Source organism: Equus caballus, chromosome 1, assembly GCF_041296265.1.
Source record: "Equus caballus isolate H_3958 breed thoroughbred chromosome 1, TB-T2T, whole genome shotgun sequence".
NCBI lineage: Eukaryota > Metazoa > Chordata > Mammalia > Perissodactyla > Equidae > Equus > Equus caballus.
In genome coordinates this window covers 10,493,893-10,513,463 of record NC_091684.1, presented here as the reverse complement: position 1 = coordinate 10,513,463, position 19,571 = coordinate 10,493,893, and the positions used below count along the sequence as shown (strand labels likewise).

General features: G+C 54.1%; 1 protein-coding gene across 1 annotated transcript; it reads left to right on the top strand.

Moving 5' to 3' along the window:
* Nucleotides 1-14,204: 14,204 nt before the first annotated feature.
* On the top strand, nt 14,205-17,575 carry HMX3 (H6 family homeobox 3). The gene is made up of 2 exons (XM_001915038.4): nt 14,205-14,899; nt 15,525-17,575. The coding sequence occupies exons 1-2, from the start codon at nt 14,500-14,502 to the stop codon at nt 16,199-16,201; spliced, it is 1,077 nt and encodes a 358-aa protein (XP_001915073.2). The 5' UTR covers nt 14,205-14,499; the 3' UTR covers nt 16,202-17,575.
* The last annotated feature ends 1,996 nt before the right edge of the window (nt 17,576-19,571 follow it).

The window sequence follows — 19,571 nt, the reverse complement described above, 5'->3', positions numbered from 1 at the left end:
ACCGCTGAATAGGACAGGTGCTCCAGCCAGCACCCCGGACCCTGTGCACACACCCACCTCGCCCCGCCAAGCACTGCCCTGGGTGCTTCTGCTTCCAGCTGCAAGCATCTGCCACCCTTGTTTGGAGGACCGCTTGGGGCCACCGGGGCCACTTCACCCAAATGCCCAGATTGCTGGAAGTGCCTGGGGGTTTGTGTTCCCCCACCAAGCAGCCGTGACTAGACCACTCGGAGGAGCAGGAACATGACAGCCAGCATCCTTGCCTCTCACAAGGACGCTCAGGCATAACCAACAGTGTGGAGCTCCCCCGTGGGATCAGAAGGTGCCCACGCACTGCAGAACTTGGCCTGAGGCTGCACCTGGCCTGGCTTCCTTCCCCACCCCCACCCCCGTCCCTGCTTTAATCAAGCAATCCTGACTTCAAGGTCTGCTTGGGGGACCCGACCTGGGACAGCTGCTGTCTGACTGAGTGACCCTGGCAGACCTCCTGCCTCCTCTGTGCTTCAGAGACATCACCTGTAGACAAAATTGTAACACCCATCCCATCTGTTGCCAACAGCCGGCATTTATGGAGTGTGCGCCAGGAACCTTCCACGCAGGCACCTTCCACACGTCCCATTTGATCCTCTCAGCGGCTCCAGGAGAAAGGTACTCACGTGATCCCCATTTTACAGATGGGGATATTGAGGTACAGAGCAGTTGGCACTTTGTCCACATTCATCCCGCTGCTAAGTGGCAGGAACAGGACTCAAACCCAGGCTTTGCCTGCAGAACATCTCATCTTCGCCCCTCCCTCATGCAGAGCGCAGCCCACCCAGCAGAGCTATGATGTGGACCGGAGGAGAAAGTCATGGAAGCAGTGGGTGAAGCACAGGGGGCCTGGGCTCACCCCAGGACAGGGGATGCTCACTCTAGCACTTTGTCTCACCCTTGTCCCCAGGGAAGAAAGGGGAGCTCGTCCAGGTCATGGGCACTGCCACATCACCACCGCCTATGTGCAGACCTCATGGTCTCTCAGGGAGATGCAGCGGCATGCTTCCCCAGCCAAATCCTGCAGTTTCTCCTGCTGCGAGAGGCTCCCGCATGGCTCATGGACATGTCCCCCCGCCCCATCCACACACGCAGCTTCCTGGAGTGCCCATGCTGGCCTGCTCCCTTTGTGGATTAAAAACTCCTGTGCAACACGAGGGCATAGAGGCTACATCCTAATGCCATGACCAAGATTTGCTGAGGGAGAAAAAAGTCATAAGGTGCCTGTGCCACCTCTGGCCTCTCAGCTTGGTCAGCCAAGGAGGCGGTGGTGGGGATTCGATGGGCCAGGGAGCCTTTTGCTGATTCCATCAGCCCAGATTCTCCTGGACCCTCTAACTCCAGGCTAACTGCTGAGGTTGCACATCCCAAGCTTACAGCTTCATACTTACTATATTCTCTACCAGGGACGTGGTATAGCATGGGTTTGAGAGCACAGGCTTAAAGTGGACAAGGTATATTGAGCATTTAGCATCATGACTGACTGTAGGCACACACACTACAAATACCTTAGGGAGATTTTTAGTTATGTTAGCAAGAATCACTCAAACTCTTTCCAGATTGACAGATCGGGAAGCATAAGTTCTCAAGCTAGCCTAAGCAGAAAAGGGGAATTTAGTATAAGGAGACACAGAGCCCAAATACAGAAATGCCACCAGGCCTCAGGAAGTGAGTGCGACCAGGGATAAGAAAGTTATCAGAGATGGGGCCAGCTCCTCTCTACCAGACAACTTCTTGCTTCTCTTTTCCAGACCTTCTTTCTCCACTTCTTCATGCAGGCCGCTAGTGAAGGGTGTCCAAACACTTCCCATCACAGGGCCCTGTCATGTGTTACAAATGTGGCTACTAGGAATGGAGGATGGCAAGGGAGGAGAGGCAATTCTCAGGCAAGGAGGCATCTCAACAACTTGAGGTCCATCTCATGCTGGAGGTGGGAGCATAAGGCCACGGGCACAAGGGAAGGTGGCAATGACCTGTGACAAGAATGCTGGCCTTGGAGTTCATATCTCAGTCCCGCCCCTATAGCCTGGGGTCCTTGGGCAGGTTGGTCAACCTCTGCTTCCTCAAGTGTAATCTTGCAGAAATGTAAGAAGATTGAATGAGATGACATTCATTCAACATGTGCCCAGCACAATGCGGCCCTAGAGTAGATACCCAGATACCCAGGACACTTGGATGAAAGAGTGGGAGAAAGGCATCATTCTTTTGCTAAAGGCTTTCCTGATCACTAGGCTGAATCTCTAGGTTTGGCAATCTGGACATTAGATCGACAGCTGAAGATAAATCATGTGGGAGACTAAACACTAGAATTGTCAAACAAGAGAATTGTTCCATAGCAGTACTTCTCACAGTCGACCAACCATTAAAAAAATCATACCATTAGCCTGTTTTCTTTTCTTTTTAAGTCTGAAATCTTGTTTCTCTCATTTCCTAGTTTGTTGTCCCCACCAGAATGTGAGCCCCAGAAGATCAGGGCCCTCGTCTGTCCTAGTGACTCCTGTCTCCTGAGGGCATGGGCTGGAGCCTGGCGCTCAGAAAGAACTCGATAAATATTGATCTTGTTGGAGTGTGTGCTGCCCCACAGGGTGACTCACGGTGGCTGTGGACACCAAGTTGTGATGCCATGGTGGTCTGGTTGACAAAAGAAGGACAGAGTAGAGCTGGACACAGGAACATCACAAGTCACTACAGTTTTAGGAGGTTTGTATGTCTGGGCAGAATATCACTGCGCTTAAGTTTTGAAATTATGATTTATATGCCCACATATAGAAACATACTATCAGGTCATTTGTTCAGCATTATGTTTGAAGCTCCAGAAACACTGTTAACTGGAATACGTCAGGCCTAGAATATTCTGGGTAAACCACCGTTCACTCTACCTTATTGTTTTCTCTTATTCTGATCGTTCTCTACTCAACAAATCTAAACCCAGATTCATTGTGAGGACTGCCTGTATCAGCCAGCGCTTGCCACATGACAAACCAGCCCAAACTCAGTGGCTTAAAATAACCGCCATTTATTGTCACTACTGCGAGTTGCTGATCTAGGCTCAGTTTCGTTGAGTGACTCTGGCTTCAAGCTGAGTATCCAGCTGGACTGGGCTCCTCACCAGGGTTTGGGCCCAGGGCTGTTTCTTCTGGGGCCCAACCTAAAAGGACAGCAGCTCCCCAGGGAAAGTCTCTTCATCTCTGGGCATAAAAGGACAAGGACCACTGTACAAGTACATTTCAAGCCTCTGCTTGCAACATGCCTGCCACCATCCCACTGGCCTAAGCAAATCAGAGAGCTAAGCCTGAAGCCAAGAGATGGCCATGTACACTCATCATCACAAGGCCAAAGCAAGCCCAGGGCTGAGCGGGAAGTACAACCCTCCATGGATGGGCTGACTATTTGAATAGCAATGTAATCTGTCATATCCTTAAACCAGATTTTCCTCTTATATTCCCCAAATTATGTATTATTTCCTCAATTATAAGGTGTCCATGCATTTATATTTAACACTTTTTAAATTGGAAATATGAACAACAATTAGTGTGTACATTTATTGCAGTGATTTCTTGCTTCTTTGTCTACCTAAAAAGCAATTTTTAAATTGATGGCTCACTTTAAGACTGGCACTGTCTTAGAATCGTGGAAATTCCGAAATTTATGAGCATCCTCCTCAATGTTGCAATCTCTTCCCTCTCCCTGAGTCCTGTGTCTAATTAGTTACTAGGTCCTGTGGCTCTGTGTTCTCCGTGAATCTCAAGTCCTGTCCCTTTCTTCCATCCCCAGGGCATTTTCCTGGTTCAGATCTTTGTAATCTCTCCCCTGAACTGTAGCCATCACCTCCTGCCTGGTCTCATAGACACCAGACTCTCCCTGCTCCCCTCCAGCCTCACTCAGATGGCAGATTTATCTCCATGAATTACAGCTCTGATCCTGCAATGCTCTTGTTCCAACACCTTCTCAGGCTCCCCTTTACCATGAGAATATCCAAGCTCCCTAGTCTGGCATTAGGATTCTCATGACTTGTACCCAATCCGTCTTTACAGCCTACTCTCACTCCCACTGCCCCCTCCTCACACACACACACCATGCTCCATGCACAGCAGACGGGTCAATCCCATGCTGCATCTGCAAGTCTCTGGGCCTCCACACATGCTGTTCCCTCTACCTGGAATGCTCTTCCTCCCCCTCCCATCCATGCTTGTTGAAATCGTCTCCGTCTTGAAGACCTGGTTTAAATGCCACCTTTCCCTTCTCCCTTCACAGTGAGACTTTCCAGGAGAGCTGCCCTCCAATGCACTCTTTTCAGAATTCATCTCCATCTTCTCAGGTCTCACCTGTGCTTTCTCTCTATCTCTGTGCCAGTGCTTATCCTGTTCCCACTTGACTTTATAGCTATTTGTGGCCCCTATCTGCCTCCAGCCCTAGATGGTAAGATCCCAGAAGGCAGAAACCACACCTCCATCAAACTTGTGCCCCTTGAAGGGGTAGGTGCTCAATGCATGCCTGCCAAATTGAATTCACTGTCTCAGCACTCTAGTCACCCCACATTCCCGAAAAACAACAGACACACCAGGGAGTGTCAGCATGCAAACCACACAGATCTCGGGATCCTGCACGCTTCAGGGTAGTCAGTCCATCTCAGTGATCCTTACAGCCCTTTCCGAGTTCTAGGAAATGCGCACATCTGTCAGAGGGAAGTCTGCAGGGCTGTCGCTGCTTTTCAACCTCCTAGTTAGAGAGAAGACTGGGGCAGACTCATGTCCCGGGATGACTTCCTTCTGGTCACGTCCCTGAGAGAATCAGCCTTGTGGAAGGTCAGTCAGGAACTCACAGTGGTCATGCTCTCCTCCTTCAACTCTGTCTAACCTACAAGCATTTCTCAGGAGACAAGAAGAGGACAAAGTCAACACAATCAGGGCACTTTCGAGCTGGATCTATCCAGGGTGACCCTTCACCTTATGGATGAGGAAACAAGGAGAGTTGAGCTCTAGGGAGGCGAAATGACTCGGCCAAGCCATGCAGGAGGTCAGTTGCAACCAGGACTGACCCAATCCAGGCTTCCAGTGCTTCCCTTGTGTTACAGAGTGAATGTTTGTGTCCCCCCAAATTCATATGTCAAAGCCCTAACCCCCTACTGTGATAGTATCTGGAGGTGGGGCCTTTGGGAGGTGACTAGGTCGTAAGAGCGGGGTGGTCATGGGTGGGATTACTGCCCTTATAAAAGGGACCCCAGAGAGCTCTCTTTCCCTCTTTCCACCATATGAGGACACTGTGAGAAGTTTGCAACCAGGCAGAGGGTCTCACTAGAACCCGACCATGCTGGCCCCCTGATCTAGGACTTCCAGCCTCCAGAACCATGAGATATGAATGTTTGCTGTTTAAGCCCCCCGGTCTGTGGGATTTTTGTTATAGCAGCCCAAATGGACTAAGACACACTGTCACCTCCCTTCTGCCCCCTGTCCACCCTCAACCTTTGAGCAGCTACCATTTACTGGGCATGTACTAGCCAGACACTGTGCTGAGCGTGCCACACACGTGACCTCATCTCGGCCTTGCAACCCCTCAGAAAGGGCAGCGTCATTGCTGTCATTCAGACGAGGAGATGGAAACCTGAGAGAGGCAAACGGCTTGCCAAACTTCACACAGCCTCTAAGTGGCTGAGTTCTGTGTGATTCTAAACCACTCAGTATATACTGCTCCCCACTTCCCAACCGAATTCCTATTTCTGTCAGGCCCATGGTAACCTACAACAGGAGGAGAGAATTTTCTTTCATGACATCGCAGAAGAACTCTGAGGCCTGTGTGAAGCCTTTGGCTCAGTCTGGAGCCACTCTCAGCAGCTGAGGGCCTGGCGCTAACTTCTGATAAATGAGTTTGAGCCAAGTTGTCAGGGAGGATAAAGCTTTGGCAAATTGGATGAGGAAGAGGAAGGCAAGTCGATTAATTTCCCTGAGACTTAGCATTTTTGTTTTATTTTCTGAAAGGGAATAATAAATCTCCCTAATCCCAGAGTCATAAGGAAGATGTGGGAGTTTGGGTGGGAAAGTGCTTTTCTCAGTGTTGAACATATTTGAGGCCTGGTTGGGAAGGCCGGGCAGTTCTGGGGGCACCAGGGTCTCCTGTAGGCACCTCAGCTCTGAGCCCACCTGGAACCTGGCTTCCTGATTGCTATGGACTGAGTTGTGTCCCCTCCCCGCCAAATTCATATACTGAAGCCCTAACCCCCAGTGTGATCGTATTTCGAGATGAGTCTTGGGGGAGGCGATTAGGTCATGAGAATGGGGCCCTCATGATGGGGCTAGTGCCCATGCAAGGTGAGTTGTGAGTCCTCTCTCTGCCATGTGAGGACACAGCAAGAAGGCAGCCACCTGCAAACCAGGCAGAGGGTCCTCATCCAATGCCAAATCTGCCAGCACCTTGATCTTGAACTTGCCAGCTTTCCGTCCCTCCCTCCTCAGACAAATCCTTCGACTTATTCAAGTGACCTTTCTAGAACTTAAATCTGATCAGATCCTCTTGCTTCCTGTTGAAAATGCCTCCATGGCTCCCCATTGTCCAGGTCTTCAAGAGGCCCCGCTTGGTTCATCAAAGCATGCAAGCTGAGAAGGAATAGCAAGAGTCAGCAAGCAAGACAGATGTTGCTAACTTTTTAAGCCAGTCAGGGAAGTGACATCCATCATCCTTGCAGTATTCTACTGGCCCGAAGCAAGTTACTAGGTCCAGCTCACATTCAAGGCAGCTGTGAATACCAGGAAGCAAGGATCGCTGGGGGCTCGTGAGCTGAACTGAGTCCCCCAGAAAGATATGTGGAAGTCTTAACTCCCAATACCTGTGACCTTATTTGGAAATAAGCTCTTTGAAGATGTAAATTAAGATGTAAGATGTGAATCAAGTTAAGATTAGATCTTATTGGATTAAAGTGGGCCCTAAATCCAGCGGCTGGTGTCCTCATAAAAAGGTCATGTGAAGACACAGGGACACACATGTAGGGAAGAAGGCCGTGTGAAGACAGAGGCAGAAATTGGCGAGATGAAGCTACAGGCCAGGAATGCCAAGGATTGCCAGATGCCACCAGAAGCTGGGAGAGGGGCATTGTTCCCTAGAGCCTCAGAGGGAGCCTGGCCCTGCTGACTCCTTCATTTTGGACTTCTGCCCTTCAGAACTGTGAAAGAGTAAATTTCTGTGGTTTTAACCCCCGCAGTCCGTGTCCCTTGTTACAGTGACCTTAGGAAATTAATACAGGGATCAAGCCAGAAGTCTGCTTATTGCAGTTGGCAGAAATTGCAGATTCCTGAGTCCACGATCCCCTCCCACGCACCCCGCACCACCACCATGAAGTGATTTGGTGGGTTTGGCAGAGTCTTGTTGATTTGGATGCAGGGAGTCAAGGGCCCACGTGAGGGAACAGCCTCTTTGCCCAGGCTCCGGCTTCCCCTCCCAGCCTTCTGTGCACCCTCCCCACCATGCAAAGCCCTTTCCCAACCTCTATGCCAGGCCTTGGCTGTTTCTTCTGCCTCTTTGCTCTTCTCTAACAACATACTTATCAAGGCTTTAGCTGATCACCTCCTCCAGGAAGCCTCCATGGACCACACCACACCACCAGACTGAATTAGCGGCTTCCTCCTCTGTGATCCAAATCCCTGTGCTGGAGGCACTCTGCCTCTCACAGTGCCTTGCCATTCTTTGCTCCCTTCTGTCTCCCTCGCTAGTCCGCGAGCACAGAAAGGACAGGACTGTGACTGGTTTAGTCTTGTACTTCCAGAGCCAGGCCTGATGCTGGCCTAGGCATGACTTTATACTACGTGACCATCGATTGTCCTGACGGTGCCACCCTCACATGGCAGAAGAAAACGAATGATTCAGCGAGAATGGGTCATTCCTCAGACACTGAAATGAGGAGCACGGAATCAAAGCACATCAGAGCTGGAAGAGGGGCATCCAGGATAACAGCCCCACATGGGCCATGGGGATGGGTTTGCTGTCAAGAGGCTCAGCTTGGAGGCAGGTGGTATGACCCCACTGAGGGCTGAGAGGGCAAAGCTGCCCCTTGTGGTGTTGGGAGAGAGTTTCTCACACAAAGGAGGCTGAGCCAACGGTCCTTGTGTCCCTCGCTCCCTGCCCAGCCACCAGCAGAAACAGGAACTGAGAGGGAAGAATTAAGGGAGCCCCAGATGTGTCACTGGACCAGCTCCATGGGGCTTGCATTTCTTTTCATTGTTGAATAATATTCCGTTGTACAGACATACCACATTTTCTTTATCCATTCCTGGGATGTGGGTTTTTTAGGATAAGAATCCCTTTGGAACTTGATGACTCTAAAATTAATTTTTAAATCTAAGCCAGATTGTGCCACTCTTCTGCTACAACCCTGTCACAGGAATACTATGACATAGGAATACTAGATGAAAGGCACAGACATACTGAGTCAAAGAAGCCAGACTCAGAAAGAGTACATACAAGATGGTGTTACTTATATGAATGTCTAGAACCAGAAACACTAACGTCTAATGGTGAAATCAAATCAGTGGTCTCTTGGGGTGGGGCTTGGGGGAACTGACTGCAAAAGGCCATGAGGGAACTTTCTGGGGATGGAAATGTTCTGTATCTTATGGAGCGGTACTCACGCAGGTATATATGTTTGTCAAAGTTTATCTAACCACTCTCTCAGAATGTGAACATTCTTTTGCACAGTGCATCATCCTCAAAAAAGCTGATTTAAAAAATTCCACAACTTTATAGTGGTCTTCCACTGCACTCAGAGTAAAGACAAAATTCCTACCAGGGCCTCCAGAGTCCCATGTGCTGGGCAACTCTGACTTCCCCCACCTCGCCTACTGTGTTCCCCTTGGTCACACCTCCTTGTAGTTCCTTGAACACCCCAGGCACTCTCCTGCCTTGAGCCCTTTGCTCAAGCACTTCCTTCTGCCTGGAACGCTCATCCTAACACCCACCTCCCAGGAGTGTTTGCTTGAACCTTGCCTTCTTAATGCAGCCTCACCTGATTTAATGCTACAGCACCCTTACCCACCCAGTGTTCCTGCTCCCTTTTAAGTTTTTCCCATAACACTTACCCTCAACACACTTTATAATTGACCTGCTCCTCTACTAGAATGTAAGCTCTGGGAGGGCAGGGATCTTTACTTTGTTCACTGAGGCATCCCACTGCCTTAGAACAGAATCTGGCACATTTGTTAAATACATTCTAGCAATATTCTTGGTATTTAACAAGATTTATTTTGGAAACCCCAGCTTGTCTCAGCAATGTAAGAGAAACTGAAGAAGAGTGTCGGTGTCCACAATGGGGGGGTCCTCGCACAACTTCAGGGGTAGCAGCCTCCCTGAGTCCTGGTGTGGAGAGCACAGCAGTTCTCCGAGGGCCAGAGCAGGGAGGGTGGGGCCCAAGGATGGAGTCAGGGACCTTGTCTGGACCAGCCTTTTCCACAATGAGAATCTTCTTCCCAGACAGGAAGGGCGCCCTGCCTCGCTTTCATAATGGGGTCATTTGGACGCACCCTGTTCTTCAGATGATGAGGCTGGGACACAGAGAAGTTCAGTGTCTTGTCAAAGCTCACAGCAAATTATCAGCCAGAGCCCACAAACTATCCAGACCCTTCTAAACAGTAAGATTTGATGGAGCAAAATGCAAAAACCTGAACTTATTTTCCCCTAATGAGAACTCAGAAGATAGAGAGCAATCTGCAAATAACTACACGTGAAAGATTCTTGGTTTGGGGAGAAAGACTTTAGTAAGGAGATGAGAACCAGGAAGAGAAAGGGGGTGTGGGAGAGCTGGCTTGCTCCTTGATAGTGGAGGAAGGGCTCCCTGAGACAAGGGAGCAATTCCTGGGGCATCCCTCCCTGGTGAGGCTGTGCTAGCTTTCTCAGGGAAAACCTACAAGCGTGGATTTCTGGCCCATTCTGGGCTCATCCTGAAGAGTGAATGAGAAATAACAGCAACAAGAGCCAACACTTACATCGCATCTGCATGGTCCTTATAACAACCCTCTGAGGCTAAAGGTCTTTTAGGACTCTCTCCACCTCCCCTTCGTCACACTCTCTGTGCTTCAGTTTCCTCACGTGTACTAACGATACCAACCGCACCAGGTTATAGTGCCTGGCATATAATGAAGACTTGGTGACTCTTAGCTAATGTTACCTCTATAATTATCGCCCTTACCCTCAGGAAAGGGCTAGACATTCACCAGTCTAAGGACATTGTATGTGACTCCGGATGCATATGTGATCAAGGACAGCATGGCTATGACCCATCTCCGAGGGCTGTGCATTTTCTCAGAGTCACAGTCATTAGCCAAAGGGAGGAGACTCTGGAGGGGGCAGCATTGGAAGAGATGAGAGAGAACTTTCCAGGAAAGAAAGCCAGAGCACATGTAGCCTGGGGCAGAGCTTCTCCTGTGCCGCAACTCCAGGCTTTCGCCCATTCTGCCTACAAATGAAGGACCTGCAGCTCAAGAGAGTCAGGCGGTAGAATGTGACCCCCCAGAAGCAGTGCAAACACTGGCTATGTTAATTATGGGGGCCTCCCTGTCTGAGAGCTTCACAGCCTTGGCTAAAAGCCTAAACAGTCTCTCCCACCCTGTGGATAAGCAGGTGGTCTATCCCAGGAAGCTGTTCCAAGGAGGGCCCTACGGAGGGAGGCAGAAGAAGTTTTGGAGAATACGGAAATGCCTCCTCCCCTGGGGCACTCACTACTTACTGACTTGTACGTGCGCATATGTGTGTGTGTGTGTGTGTGTGTGTGTGTGTGTGGTGGTGGGTGGGGAGGCGTGAGGCCCATTCTCAGCCCACTTCTGCCAGGCCTCATTCTCTTGTGTAAAAGTTGGGTGTTAATCACTAGTGTTCTCCAGGCCCCCCGCCTCTTTGCTCCGTGTGCCCCTGAGCTCTGCACAGCCCATCCTGCTTGGATCAGCCTGTGAAGGGGTCCTCCAGAGGTCCCCTCGCTGGGGCTTCTTTAGGTTTTGTATAATGCATCATCAAAAGACCTCAGCTTCCTATTAAACTTTTTAAAAACTGCTTTTGGGTACAAACAGGCTATCTGAAGGCCCCTAATCGACCAGGCAAATCCTCTGCAATGAGAACTGTGAACTCATTCATTCACTCAGGCATTAACACACGCAGTTGCTGAGCACCACTGGTTGGCCCACTGTGCGAGGAGTCCTGGGAAGACGCATAAGACAGCGCCACAGCCCTGTGCTTTCCAGGAGCTCACATCTAGCCTGCAGACAGGATGTGCACCTCGGGGATCAGTTGCAAGCGGAAACCAAGTGGGCCCTAAAAGAGGGGCAGGATAGGAGGGGAAGAGGGTGAGAGGCAGGCGAGATCAGTTCCTATGGTGGCCAGGTAAAGATCAGCAGAGATCTCCAGGCGATTTCACTGTTTCTTCTGGGATCCAGACAAAAAGGTTCTCTAACCGTGGCCAGAAGAGTAAGATCTGACGGCTTTTAAATGTTTTGCGCCGGGGCTGTGATGTCTCCCGCCGCGGAGCCAGCGGTTTGGTTGAGGACGTCCCATAGAGGGCGCTGTTTGCCTGACTTTGAATGGAGTCCAGGGCGCAGGTAAGCGCAGGCGACACCCCTCGCCAGAGGGCGAGTGAAGGGCTGTGTCGGCGCTCCCGGCCCCATATCCACGAGCTTGCTCGAAAGATTTAATTTGTGCAACTGGCTGTTCAAGCCCAGCACCCCCGAAACTCAGAGGATGGGCTGCGGTGCTGACGCCCGAGGAACTCCTCTTTCTGGTCAAAATGCGTGCACATACACACCAGTGCACCTGCGCATCCCCTCGGAGGGGAGACACCGGGAGAATCGGGGACAAGAAGAGAGAGTGAGGCTCGGGTAGGGGCGCAGCAGGGTGCAGGCGAGGCTGTCCCGGACTCTTCCCCTGCCAGCCCGGACCCCTTGCCATCTGGGTCTAGTCCCCGAATTGCTATCAGCCAAGAGCCCCCTTCCCCAGCCAGAAGTTTTCGGCGACCGTCTGCCACGCGCTTCTTTTACCTGGGAGATGAACTTTTCTGCTTGTCTCAGTCTAAAGGTGGCTTCCACGCGTCAGAACTTTGGCCAAGTTGCACACGTCGGCCTCGTACTGGAAAGCTCCCCCAATACGCTCGCACACGCGCAGGGGCCTCTCCGCCACACCCTCGGCCACGTGGCCGGCGAGGGCGGGCAGTGCCCACCGAATCTGTATAGACATCACGCACATAGAGCTGTTTCCGCAGCTGCGGAGAAAATGACTTCTGGGTGTCAGCATCGGTTGGGTGACCTTGGCCTGGTCGCCTCCTCTCCGGGAGCCCGTTTCCAACTATAAAACCTGAGTGTGACACCCACCTTGCTTGAGTCTCAGGGCTGTGATTGGTTTCAATTCAGATTTTGGATAATATAACATTTTGCATTCCAGGAAAGCCCTGTACAAACTCAAGGGAGAACTAATAATGAGAACAGTAATTGTTTACAGAAGGACCTTTACAAATCTTCCAGATTCCCAAAGCAAAAATAGGGTTTACTGCTATAGATCAATGTTTACTAAAAGAAGCATTAAATGTGCCTATCGAAATTTGGTGGGGAAGGGTCTGAAGCCCCAGATGGGAAAATAAAACATGTCCACTTCTCAACTGGGGAACCAAACGGTCGCACCTGCCCATGGGGGGCGGACTTGAGTTAGGCGAGGGTTGATCTAAAGAAAAGGAAGGGGATGGGGCAGCGAAGGGGCCGCAGAAAGACCTCAGGTGTACAGAAACTCACAGGAGGTGGAAGGGAGTGATGGCCACTTGGCCAACTTTCTCTGACCAGCGAGCTGCGCCTCAGGAAGGGATCCCACGAGCAATTCTGATGTTTTGGATGCTTAAATCTAGAGTCTTAAATGCCTATCTTACGGGCTTCTCATGCAACCTGGGAGTTGTTCTTAAAGTCTATGAAGTCGAGTGACCTTCTGCCCAGCTGGCTCTCAGAGGCCCAACAGGGTTCTCTAGGGACTTAGCGGCCGTCAGGACGTGCTGCAGGTGCCGCTGCCACGGCCACGGCCGAGGAAGGTACACTGCTGTGCCTTCGGTTCGCATTGCCCTCGTTAAAGCTTTAGACAGCTCCAAACGCCGGCAGGAGACACTTCCCGGGAGAAAGTGCTGTCTTCGGGGCCGCCGGCCCTGAGTTGATTCGCAAGCCTTGGGCCCCGGCGGCCAGAGGAGAGGAGGGCCCTTCGGAGCGTAGCCGTCGGTGCCGGGACTCGGCGGCCCCAGCCGCCCAGCCGAGTGACGCGCGGGCGTCAGCTCGTTCCGCGCACACACGCGGGTGCGCAGAGACGCACACTCACTCCAGCTCCCGCGGGAAGGCTCACTCTTCGGTTTCCCAAGGCCAAAGTCCAAGGCCACGCGGATTCCTGACCCTGCTGATGCAGTGCAAGGACTTACACCCGGATTCCCTTCCTATTGACCAGACGAGGGTAGGGAACCCAAAACTCCCATTTCGTGGCCGCACCCTTAGCAGGCTTTGGGGAAAATGCTGAGGCCGCCGGACCCCAAAGAGTAAGAAAGTCTTGAGTTCGCCGCGGGCCAGAGGTCGCGTCCTGCCTCCTAGGCCGGCGCTGCGTGGCTCTCCAGTTGCGTGGGGGCAGCGGGCCCCTGCCAAGCCCCTGGGGGCGGGGGAGCGGCAGCTGCGAGCGCGGATAACCCCGAGGTGACCCGGGCGGGCCTGGCCCGCCCCTTCCCCCTCCCGCAGGCCAGGCGGCTGGAAGCGGGTCCCGGAGCTGCAGGGGGGAGAGGGAGGCGCGGGCTCCGGGCGCCGCGGCTGTCATTGCGCTCCGGCCGGGGGCGCCGCCGGCTCCGCGTCCCTCGCTCGCCTCCTGCGCTCGCCGGAGCGCTCCAAGCGCCTCTTTAGCAGGAGCCAATATCCTTTTGTGCTAATAGGCTTGTCCTCATTTGCTGCCTAATTGGACTATATAAAGCCAATAACAGGCGGGCTCTTATAGCCCGAAGCCAAAGCGCCAAAATCCGAGGAAAGGCGAGGAGGGGGCGGTGGCGGAGGCGGCTGCGGGGCCTGGGCTCCGCTGCGCCTTCGCCTGCCTAATCCTATTTGCCATTGTACGCGCCCAATCGCCGTATACTCCCCGCATTTAACTTGGATGACATTTTGATTTCATCATTAGCATCCGGCGCCGGATTGACGCAGCCCCAAGCCGGGGACTGCTCTCGCCGCCTCCTCCCCGAGAGCTCCACGCCGCCGCCGAGCCGCCTCGCTCCCTCGGTGCCGCGGCAGGGCCGCTCCCCGCCCCTCAGGACCCCTCCCCCATGCGAGCCCGCCCCAGCCAGGTCCTCACCCCGCCCTCCCGCCGCTGGATTTGCGCCCGGGGCGGCCCCCGACTTTGCGCCCCGTAGTTGAGTTCTCTTTATGGTCTGATTTCCGGCCGCCCGTCTGCTCACCCGGCCGCCCTCCTGTCCCGCTCCCTCCCTCCCGGGGACCCCGAGGAGAGGGGACCATGCCGGAGCCCGGGCCGGACGCCCCTGGCACCGCTAGCGCGCAGCTCCCGCCGCCGCCACCCCCGCCTCCTGCGCCCAAGGAGTCCCCGTTCTCCATCAAGAACCTGCTCAACGGAGACCACCACCGGCCGCCCCCTAAGCCTCAGCCACCCCCACGGACGCTCTTCGCGCCGGCCTCGGCCGCCGCCGCCGCCGCCGCCGCTGCTGCCGCTGCGGCCAAGGGGGCCCTGGAAGGTGCCGCGGGCTTCGCGTTCTCGCAGGTGGGCGACCTGGCTTTCCCCCGCTTTGAGATCCCGGCGCAGAGGTTTGCCCTGCCCGCGCACTACCTGGAGCGCTCCCCGGCCTGGTGGTACCCTTACACCCTTACCCCCGCCGGCGGCCACCTCCCGAGACCCGAAGGTACCGACCTTTCTTTGAACTTTCGTTGTCCTCCCCGCGCGCCTGTCCCATCCCCGCCCCTTGCTACCTCCCACCGCAGACCTGGGACCCCTGCATCCTCCAACCCGTTGTTTGGCTAACTTCCTCCGGCCCTGGCTTGCATCTCCTGCCGCGCGCGCTGGGTTGCGCTCCCCGGGAATCCAATCCCACTTGCTGAGAAAAGAAGTGGAGTTGGAGCCCCGGGCGTGGCGCTTCCCGGGAAAAGTGGCCTGGAGCACGAATGGGGAGGCTTCTGGCGGCTGGGACTGGGGACATGGCCTGGATGAAGTGAGTGACCCGGGCGGGCCCAAGCCAGAGGCGAATCTCTTCCCGGGCCCCTGGCCAGGGAGCTGAGGGAAAGAAAGGAGGCGGCGGTGCAGCCACCATCCGGGGCTCTGTCGCCCGTCCTCGGGAGGAGGGGGATCCCAGGACGCGGCGCCCCTATTCTAGACCAGCTGGGAAGGAGGAGGTCAGCGGGAACGGTGAGGCCTCGAGGCCCGGGCCAGGAGGCCGGTATGGCTCGAGCCTGCCTCGCCCAGGCGCCAGGCCTTGCTGAAGGCGATGTCCGTGTGCGTGTGTGTGCGTCCGTCTGTCTGTCTCTCCCCAGCCTCGGAGAAGGCGCTCCTGCGAGACTCCTCCCCTGCCTCGGGCACCGACCGCGACTCCCCGGAGCCGCTGCTCAAGGCCGACCCCGACCACAAGGAGCTGGACTCCAAGAGCCCGGACGAGATCATTCTGGAGGAGAGCGACTCGGAGGAAGGCAAGAAGGAGGGCGAGGCGACGCCGGGCGCGGCCGGGGCGAACGTAGGAGCGGCGGCGGCGGCGACGCCGGGCGCCGAGGACTGGAAGAAGGGCGCCGAGAGCCCCGAGAAGAAGCCCGCGTGCCGCAAGAAGAAGACGCGCACGGTCTTCTCCCGCAGCCAGGTCTTCCAGCTCGAGTCCACCTTCGACATGAAGCGCTACCTGAGCAGCTCGGAGCGCGCCGGCCTGGCCGCGTCGCTGCACCTCACCGAGACGCAGGTCAAGATCTGGTTTCAGAACCGCCGCAACAAGTGGAAGCGGCAGCTGGCGGCGGAGCTGGAGGCGGCCAACCTGAGCCACGCCGCGGCGCAGCGCATCGTGCGGGTGCCCATCCTCTACCACGAGAACTCGGCGGCCGAGGGCGCAGCGGCCGCGGCCGCGGGGGCCCCGGTGCCCGTCAGCCAGCCGCTGCTCACCTTCCCGCACCCCGTCTATTACTCGCACCCGGTGGTCTCGTCCGTGCCGCTGCTACGGCCGGTCTGAGGCCTGAGAGGGGAGGGGAAGGGAGCGCCCGGCCCCCTTCCCAAACTCCGGAGGAGACTGGTCCGGGCCGAGGGCGCCGAGACGTCCAGCGGCCTTCGGGAACCGGGGCTTCGGCGCACTGCCCCGGCCTCCCCTCCCCCAGTCGGTAGCGTTTTGTAAGTATTTGCAATGCATTTTCGTGCAATTCACCCCTAATGGATTTGAGGCGCTTCCCCTCTTACTTTTGGTTTTGGTTTATATTAAGAGAGAGCAGGAAAAAGACAAAATTCCCGGGTCAAATATTTCGGCTGCAAGCTTTTGTAAAATGTGCAACCCTCTCCCAAATTTGCATTGCGCTCTGGCTTTTTGGGTTTTATTTTTATAAAAGGAAAATAAGCGCAAAAGCCTGAACCCCTCTGGTTTATTCATTTTCTATAGAACTATTTTCAGAAGTTGAGAGAAAGGGAGAAAATTCACATTGTAGTACTTTTATTTCTGGGTTTCTGGGTGTGGTTCTTCCTCTCCACTCCCAATCCGTTCTCCTCCCCAGTTTTCAGAGTCTGATCAGCCTCTTATAAGAATCCCGACTCAGACCTCTTTTCTCTCCGGCAGAGGTCTGTCGCAATTGACCTCTTCATCTCTATTTGTGGCCGAAGAATTCCCTAATTAAGTGTTTAAAGGGAAAAGACAAGACAGCCAAGAGATTATTGAAACGGCTCCACATCTGGCCTGGCGTGAGTGGTCTTATTTATTAGTAGCCTTTATTTTGGGAATTCCATTGGTTGGTAAATTATTAACATTACTGGTGTTACTGTTTTGCAAGAGAGATTTCAATATTTAAAAAACCCAACCTGTATCTTTTATCATCTGCCCCTACCTTTTTGTTCTGCAGTAACTGGTACTTTTGACCTGTGCAATATTGTACAAAATTGAGAGCCCTGCTTCTACCTCCACCGAGAGAAGCAGGCGTTTTCACTGTGTAATCCCGGTCATTCCTTTAGGAGGAGAAAATTAAGAAGGAGAAAGAGGGGAAGGAAGGAAACAAGGGTAGATAGCAATGCTCAGAGGAGAAAGATACGCATACTGGAGCGCTTTAAGTGAAGGACAATCAATTTAGGAGAATTTTAACTTATTTGATAAATGTACAGATTTCTTGTAACTTCGCCTTCAACTCCGCAGGGCTCCTCGCTCTGGCACCCAGTTTTCTGTTTTCTTTCTGTCGGCTACACCTGTTGTTCTGCGATAGTTTGTCGTCCCCACCCCCAGCCTCCCTAACCTCTGCCCGGGTTCAGCCCCTTTTTAAGAAAAAGAGAGAGAGAAAAAAAGCCCCACAAAATATTGTTACACTTAATGTTGTCGTGAAATTGAATTAATTAAAAAGAAAAGAAAAGCGAAGCGTTTGGTGTTGCCAGAGTGTGTAACTTGGGACGGTTTTCCCCAGAGCAGGTGTCTCCGAAACTCTTTTCTGCCTCGCTCTCTGGCTGCCTCTGCGCTCGCGGAGTCTGACCTGGACGCACAGGCCTGTCATGCGGCAGGCGGCGGAGACAGAGGCGGCTTTGTTCGCCACCAGGGCCGCTCTCTTCCCATAACCTTAACGCAGCTCGAAACGCCCTGCGAGCAGGGAAGAATGCGGGGCGGAAGCGGCGAGGACCTAGGCTTATCTAGATTTTGAAACGGGGCGAAGCGGCAGCCGCGAGCTCAGAGACAGCTGCTGCTTCCGAACGCAGGGCTGCCGCCTCGCATTCCGTTCCCAGGCCTCAGTTCCTCCGGAGCGCGAGCTTCGGGACAGGACATCAGCGGGCCTGGATGTTTGTGGGGTGGGGGGAGGAAAGAAGGGCGTGAACTGAGAGTTTAGCTGCGTCCAGAGGCGGATCGTGAAGTCCAGCTGGGAGAGGCCAGGCCACGAGAGGGCACCCCCAGGGAGGCCAACCAGCCCATCTGCAGAACAGGGAGGCCTCCGCAGGCCTTGAGGAACTGTGGCTCCCGGGGCGTCTCGGGTGTGGGTGCTGTGCTGGTGTGTCGAGTGCCGGGGAACAGAGACCACCCAACTGCGGCAAGAGCAATTGAGAGGACCTTGTCTCCTCCCGGCCAGGTCCTTTTCTGTCCCCTGCGCTCAATACCTCAAGGGTGGCCTCTCTGGGTTCCCCGCCCCTGTCCCAGTGCACTCCTGGAAGCGCAAAGCTAGCCGTTCCCACGCACCCGCTGGGCGCCGAGCCACCGCGCTCTGGCTGGGCGGCCTGCGGAGACGCGGCGCGCGGGAGCTGCTCGGGAGCGCAGGTCCGCGCGACAGCAGGTGCTTGGGCACCCCTCGCCAGCCCCGCGAGGCGGCCCCCTGAGAGCACCGGGTCTGCACGGCCAACTCCTGACAGCGAACCTTTGAAGCTGGGGAACCGGGAGGGGCAGTTGAGGAACCCGGAGCGGGTGACGATGCCGAAGAGCACGCCGCGGGGCGCGTCCGCTGGGGAGCGCCTGCACACGCTGCATTCCCTCTCCCAGTGCTTTGCTGGCGTCCTCAAACCCAATCGACACAATTGATTCCACTATGGCTGAAACGTCGACTATCGTTTTCTGTTGATGGGAAACTGCCCCCAAACAAACTAGCTTGCGTATTTTGGGGAAAATTTTAGCCTGGACTTCAGTGAAGACAGATCTCCCTTTATTTCCCTCTGGTTTGGAATAAAAACGAGGGCATGTGTCGTCAATGAAAAATAAACAGAAATTCAGGGTCAAAATATGTTGCTTCTTGTGTTACCTGCAAATACAGTGATGCCTTTTACTGTTGGCAATACTAACTGCGGGACAGGCCAGTAACAGCTCATTAAAAATAATGTTGCAATAGCAAACACGTCCTTAGATTTTACAGCCAGAACACGATGTTATCAAACGCCAAGAATATACTTCTTTATTTGTGTTGGATTCTAGAAAACGGTTCTTGACTGACCCGGTCTTTACAAAGTCGAGAAATAACTGGTTCTCCACAAGCACAGTTTATTCTTTGTCCTGCTTCCCGCAGCCTACCCTTCCCTCCTGTTGGGGAGCCCGGCTGCTCTGGGTCGGCAGGTCCCTCCCAGGAGCCACAGTGCGCGCCCTGGGGGAGGAGGGCGGCGCCTACGCCGCCTGGGACTGGCTGCTGTGTGAGCCTAGAAGCCGGCCCCGGCGGGAAACGTCCGCTTCCCTCCTGTCGGGTCGGGGTCGTGGTATTTCTCACAGTGCAAGAGGAGTTGAGCCAGAGAGTGGGGACTCCGAGCATCTCTCCGCCCACGAAGCATCCTAGGCTCACTGCAAGTCTTTCTGAGGCCTTTGTGTCAGGACAGGCCACGAAGCGCTGAATGGGACTGTCACATCCCCAGAGTTGGCTGGGCTCATCTTCTTGCCCCACACGGAATAGCAG

What these genes read in the sequence shown, in the direction of transcription:
- HMX3 (XM_001915038.4), top strand. Translation starts at nt 14,500, where the DNA reads ATGCCGGAGCCCGGGCCGGACGCCCCTGGCACCGCTAGCGCGCAGCTC. An exon ending in CCACCTCCCGAGACCCGAAG is followed by an intron (nt 14,900 to 15,524) that starts GTACCGACCTTT and finishes GTCTCTCCCCAG; the next exon opens with CCTCGGAGAAGGCGCTCCTG.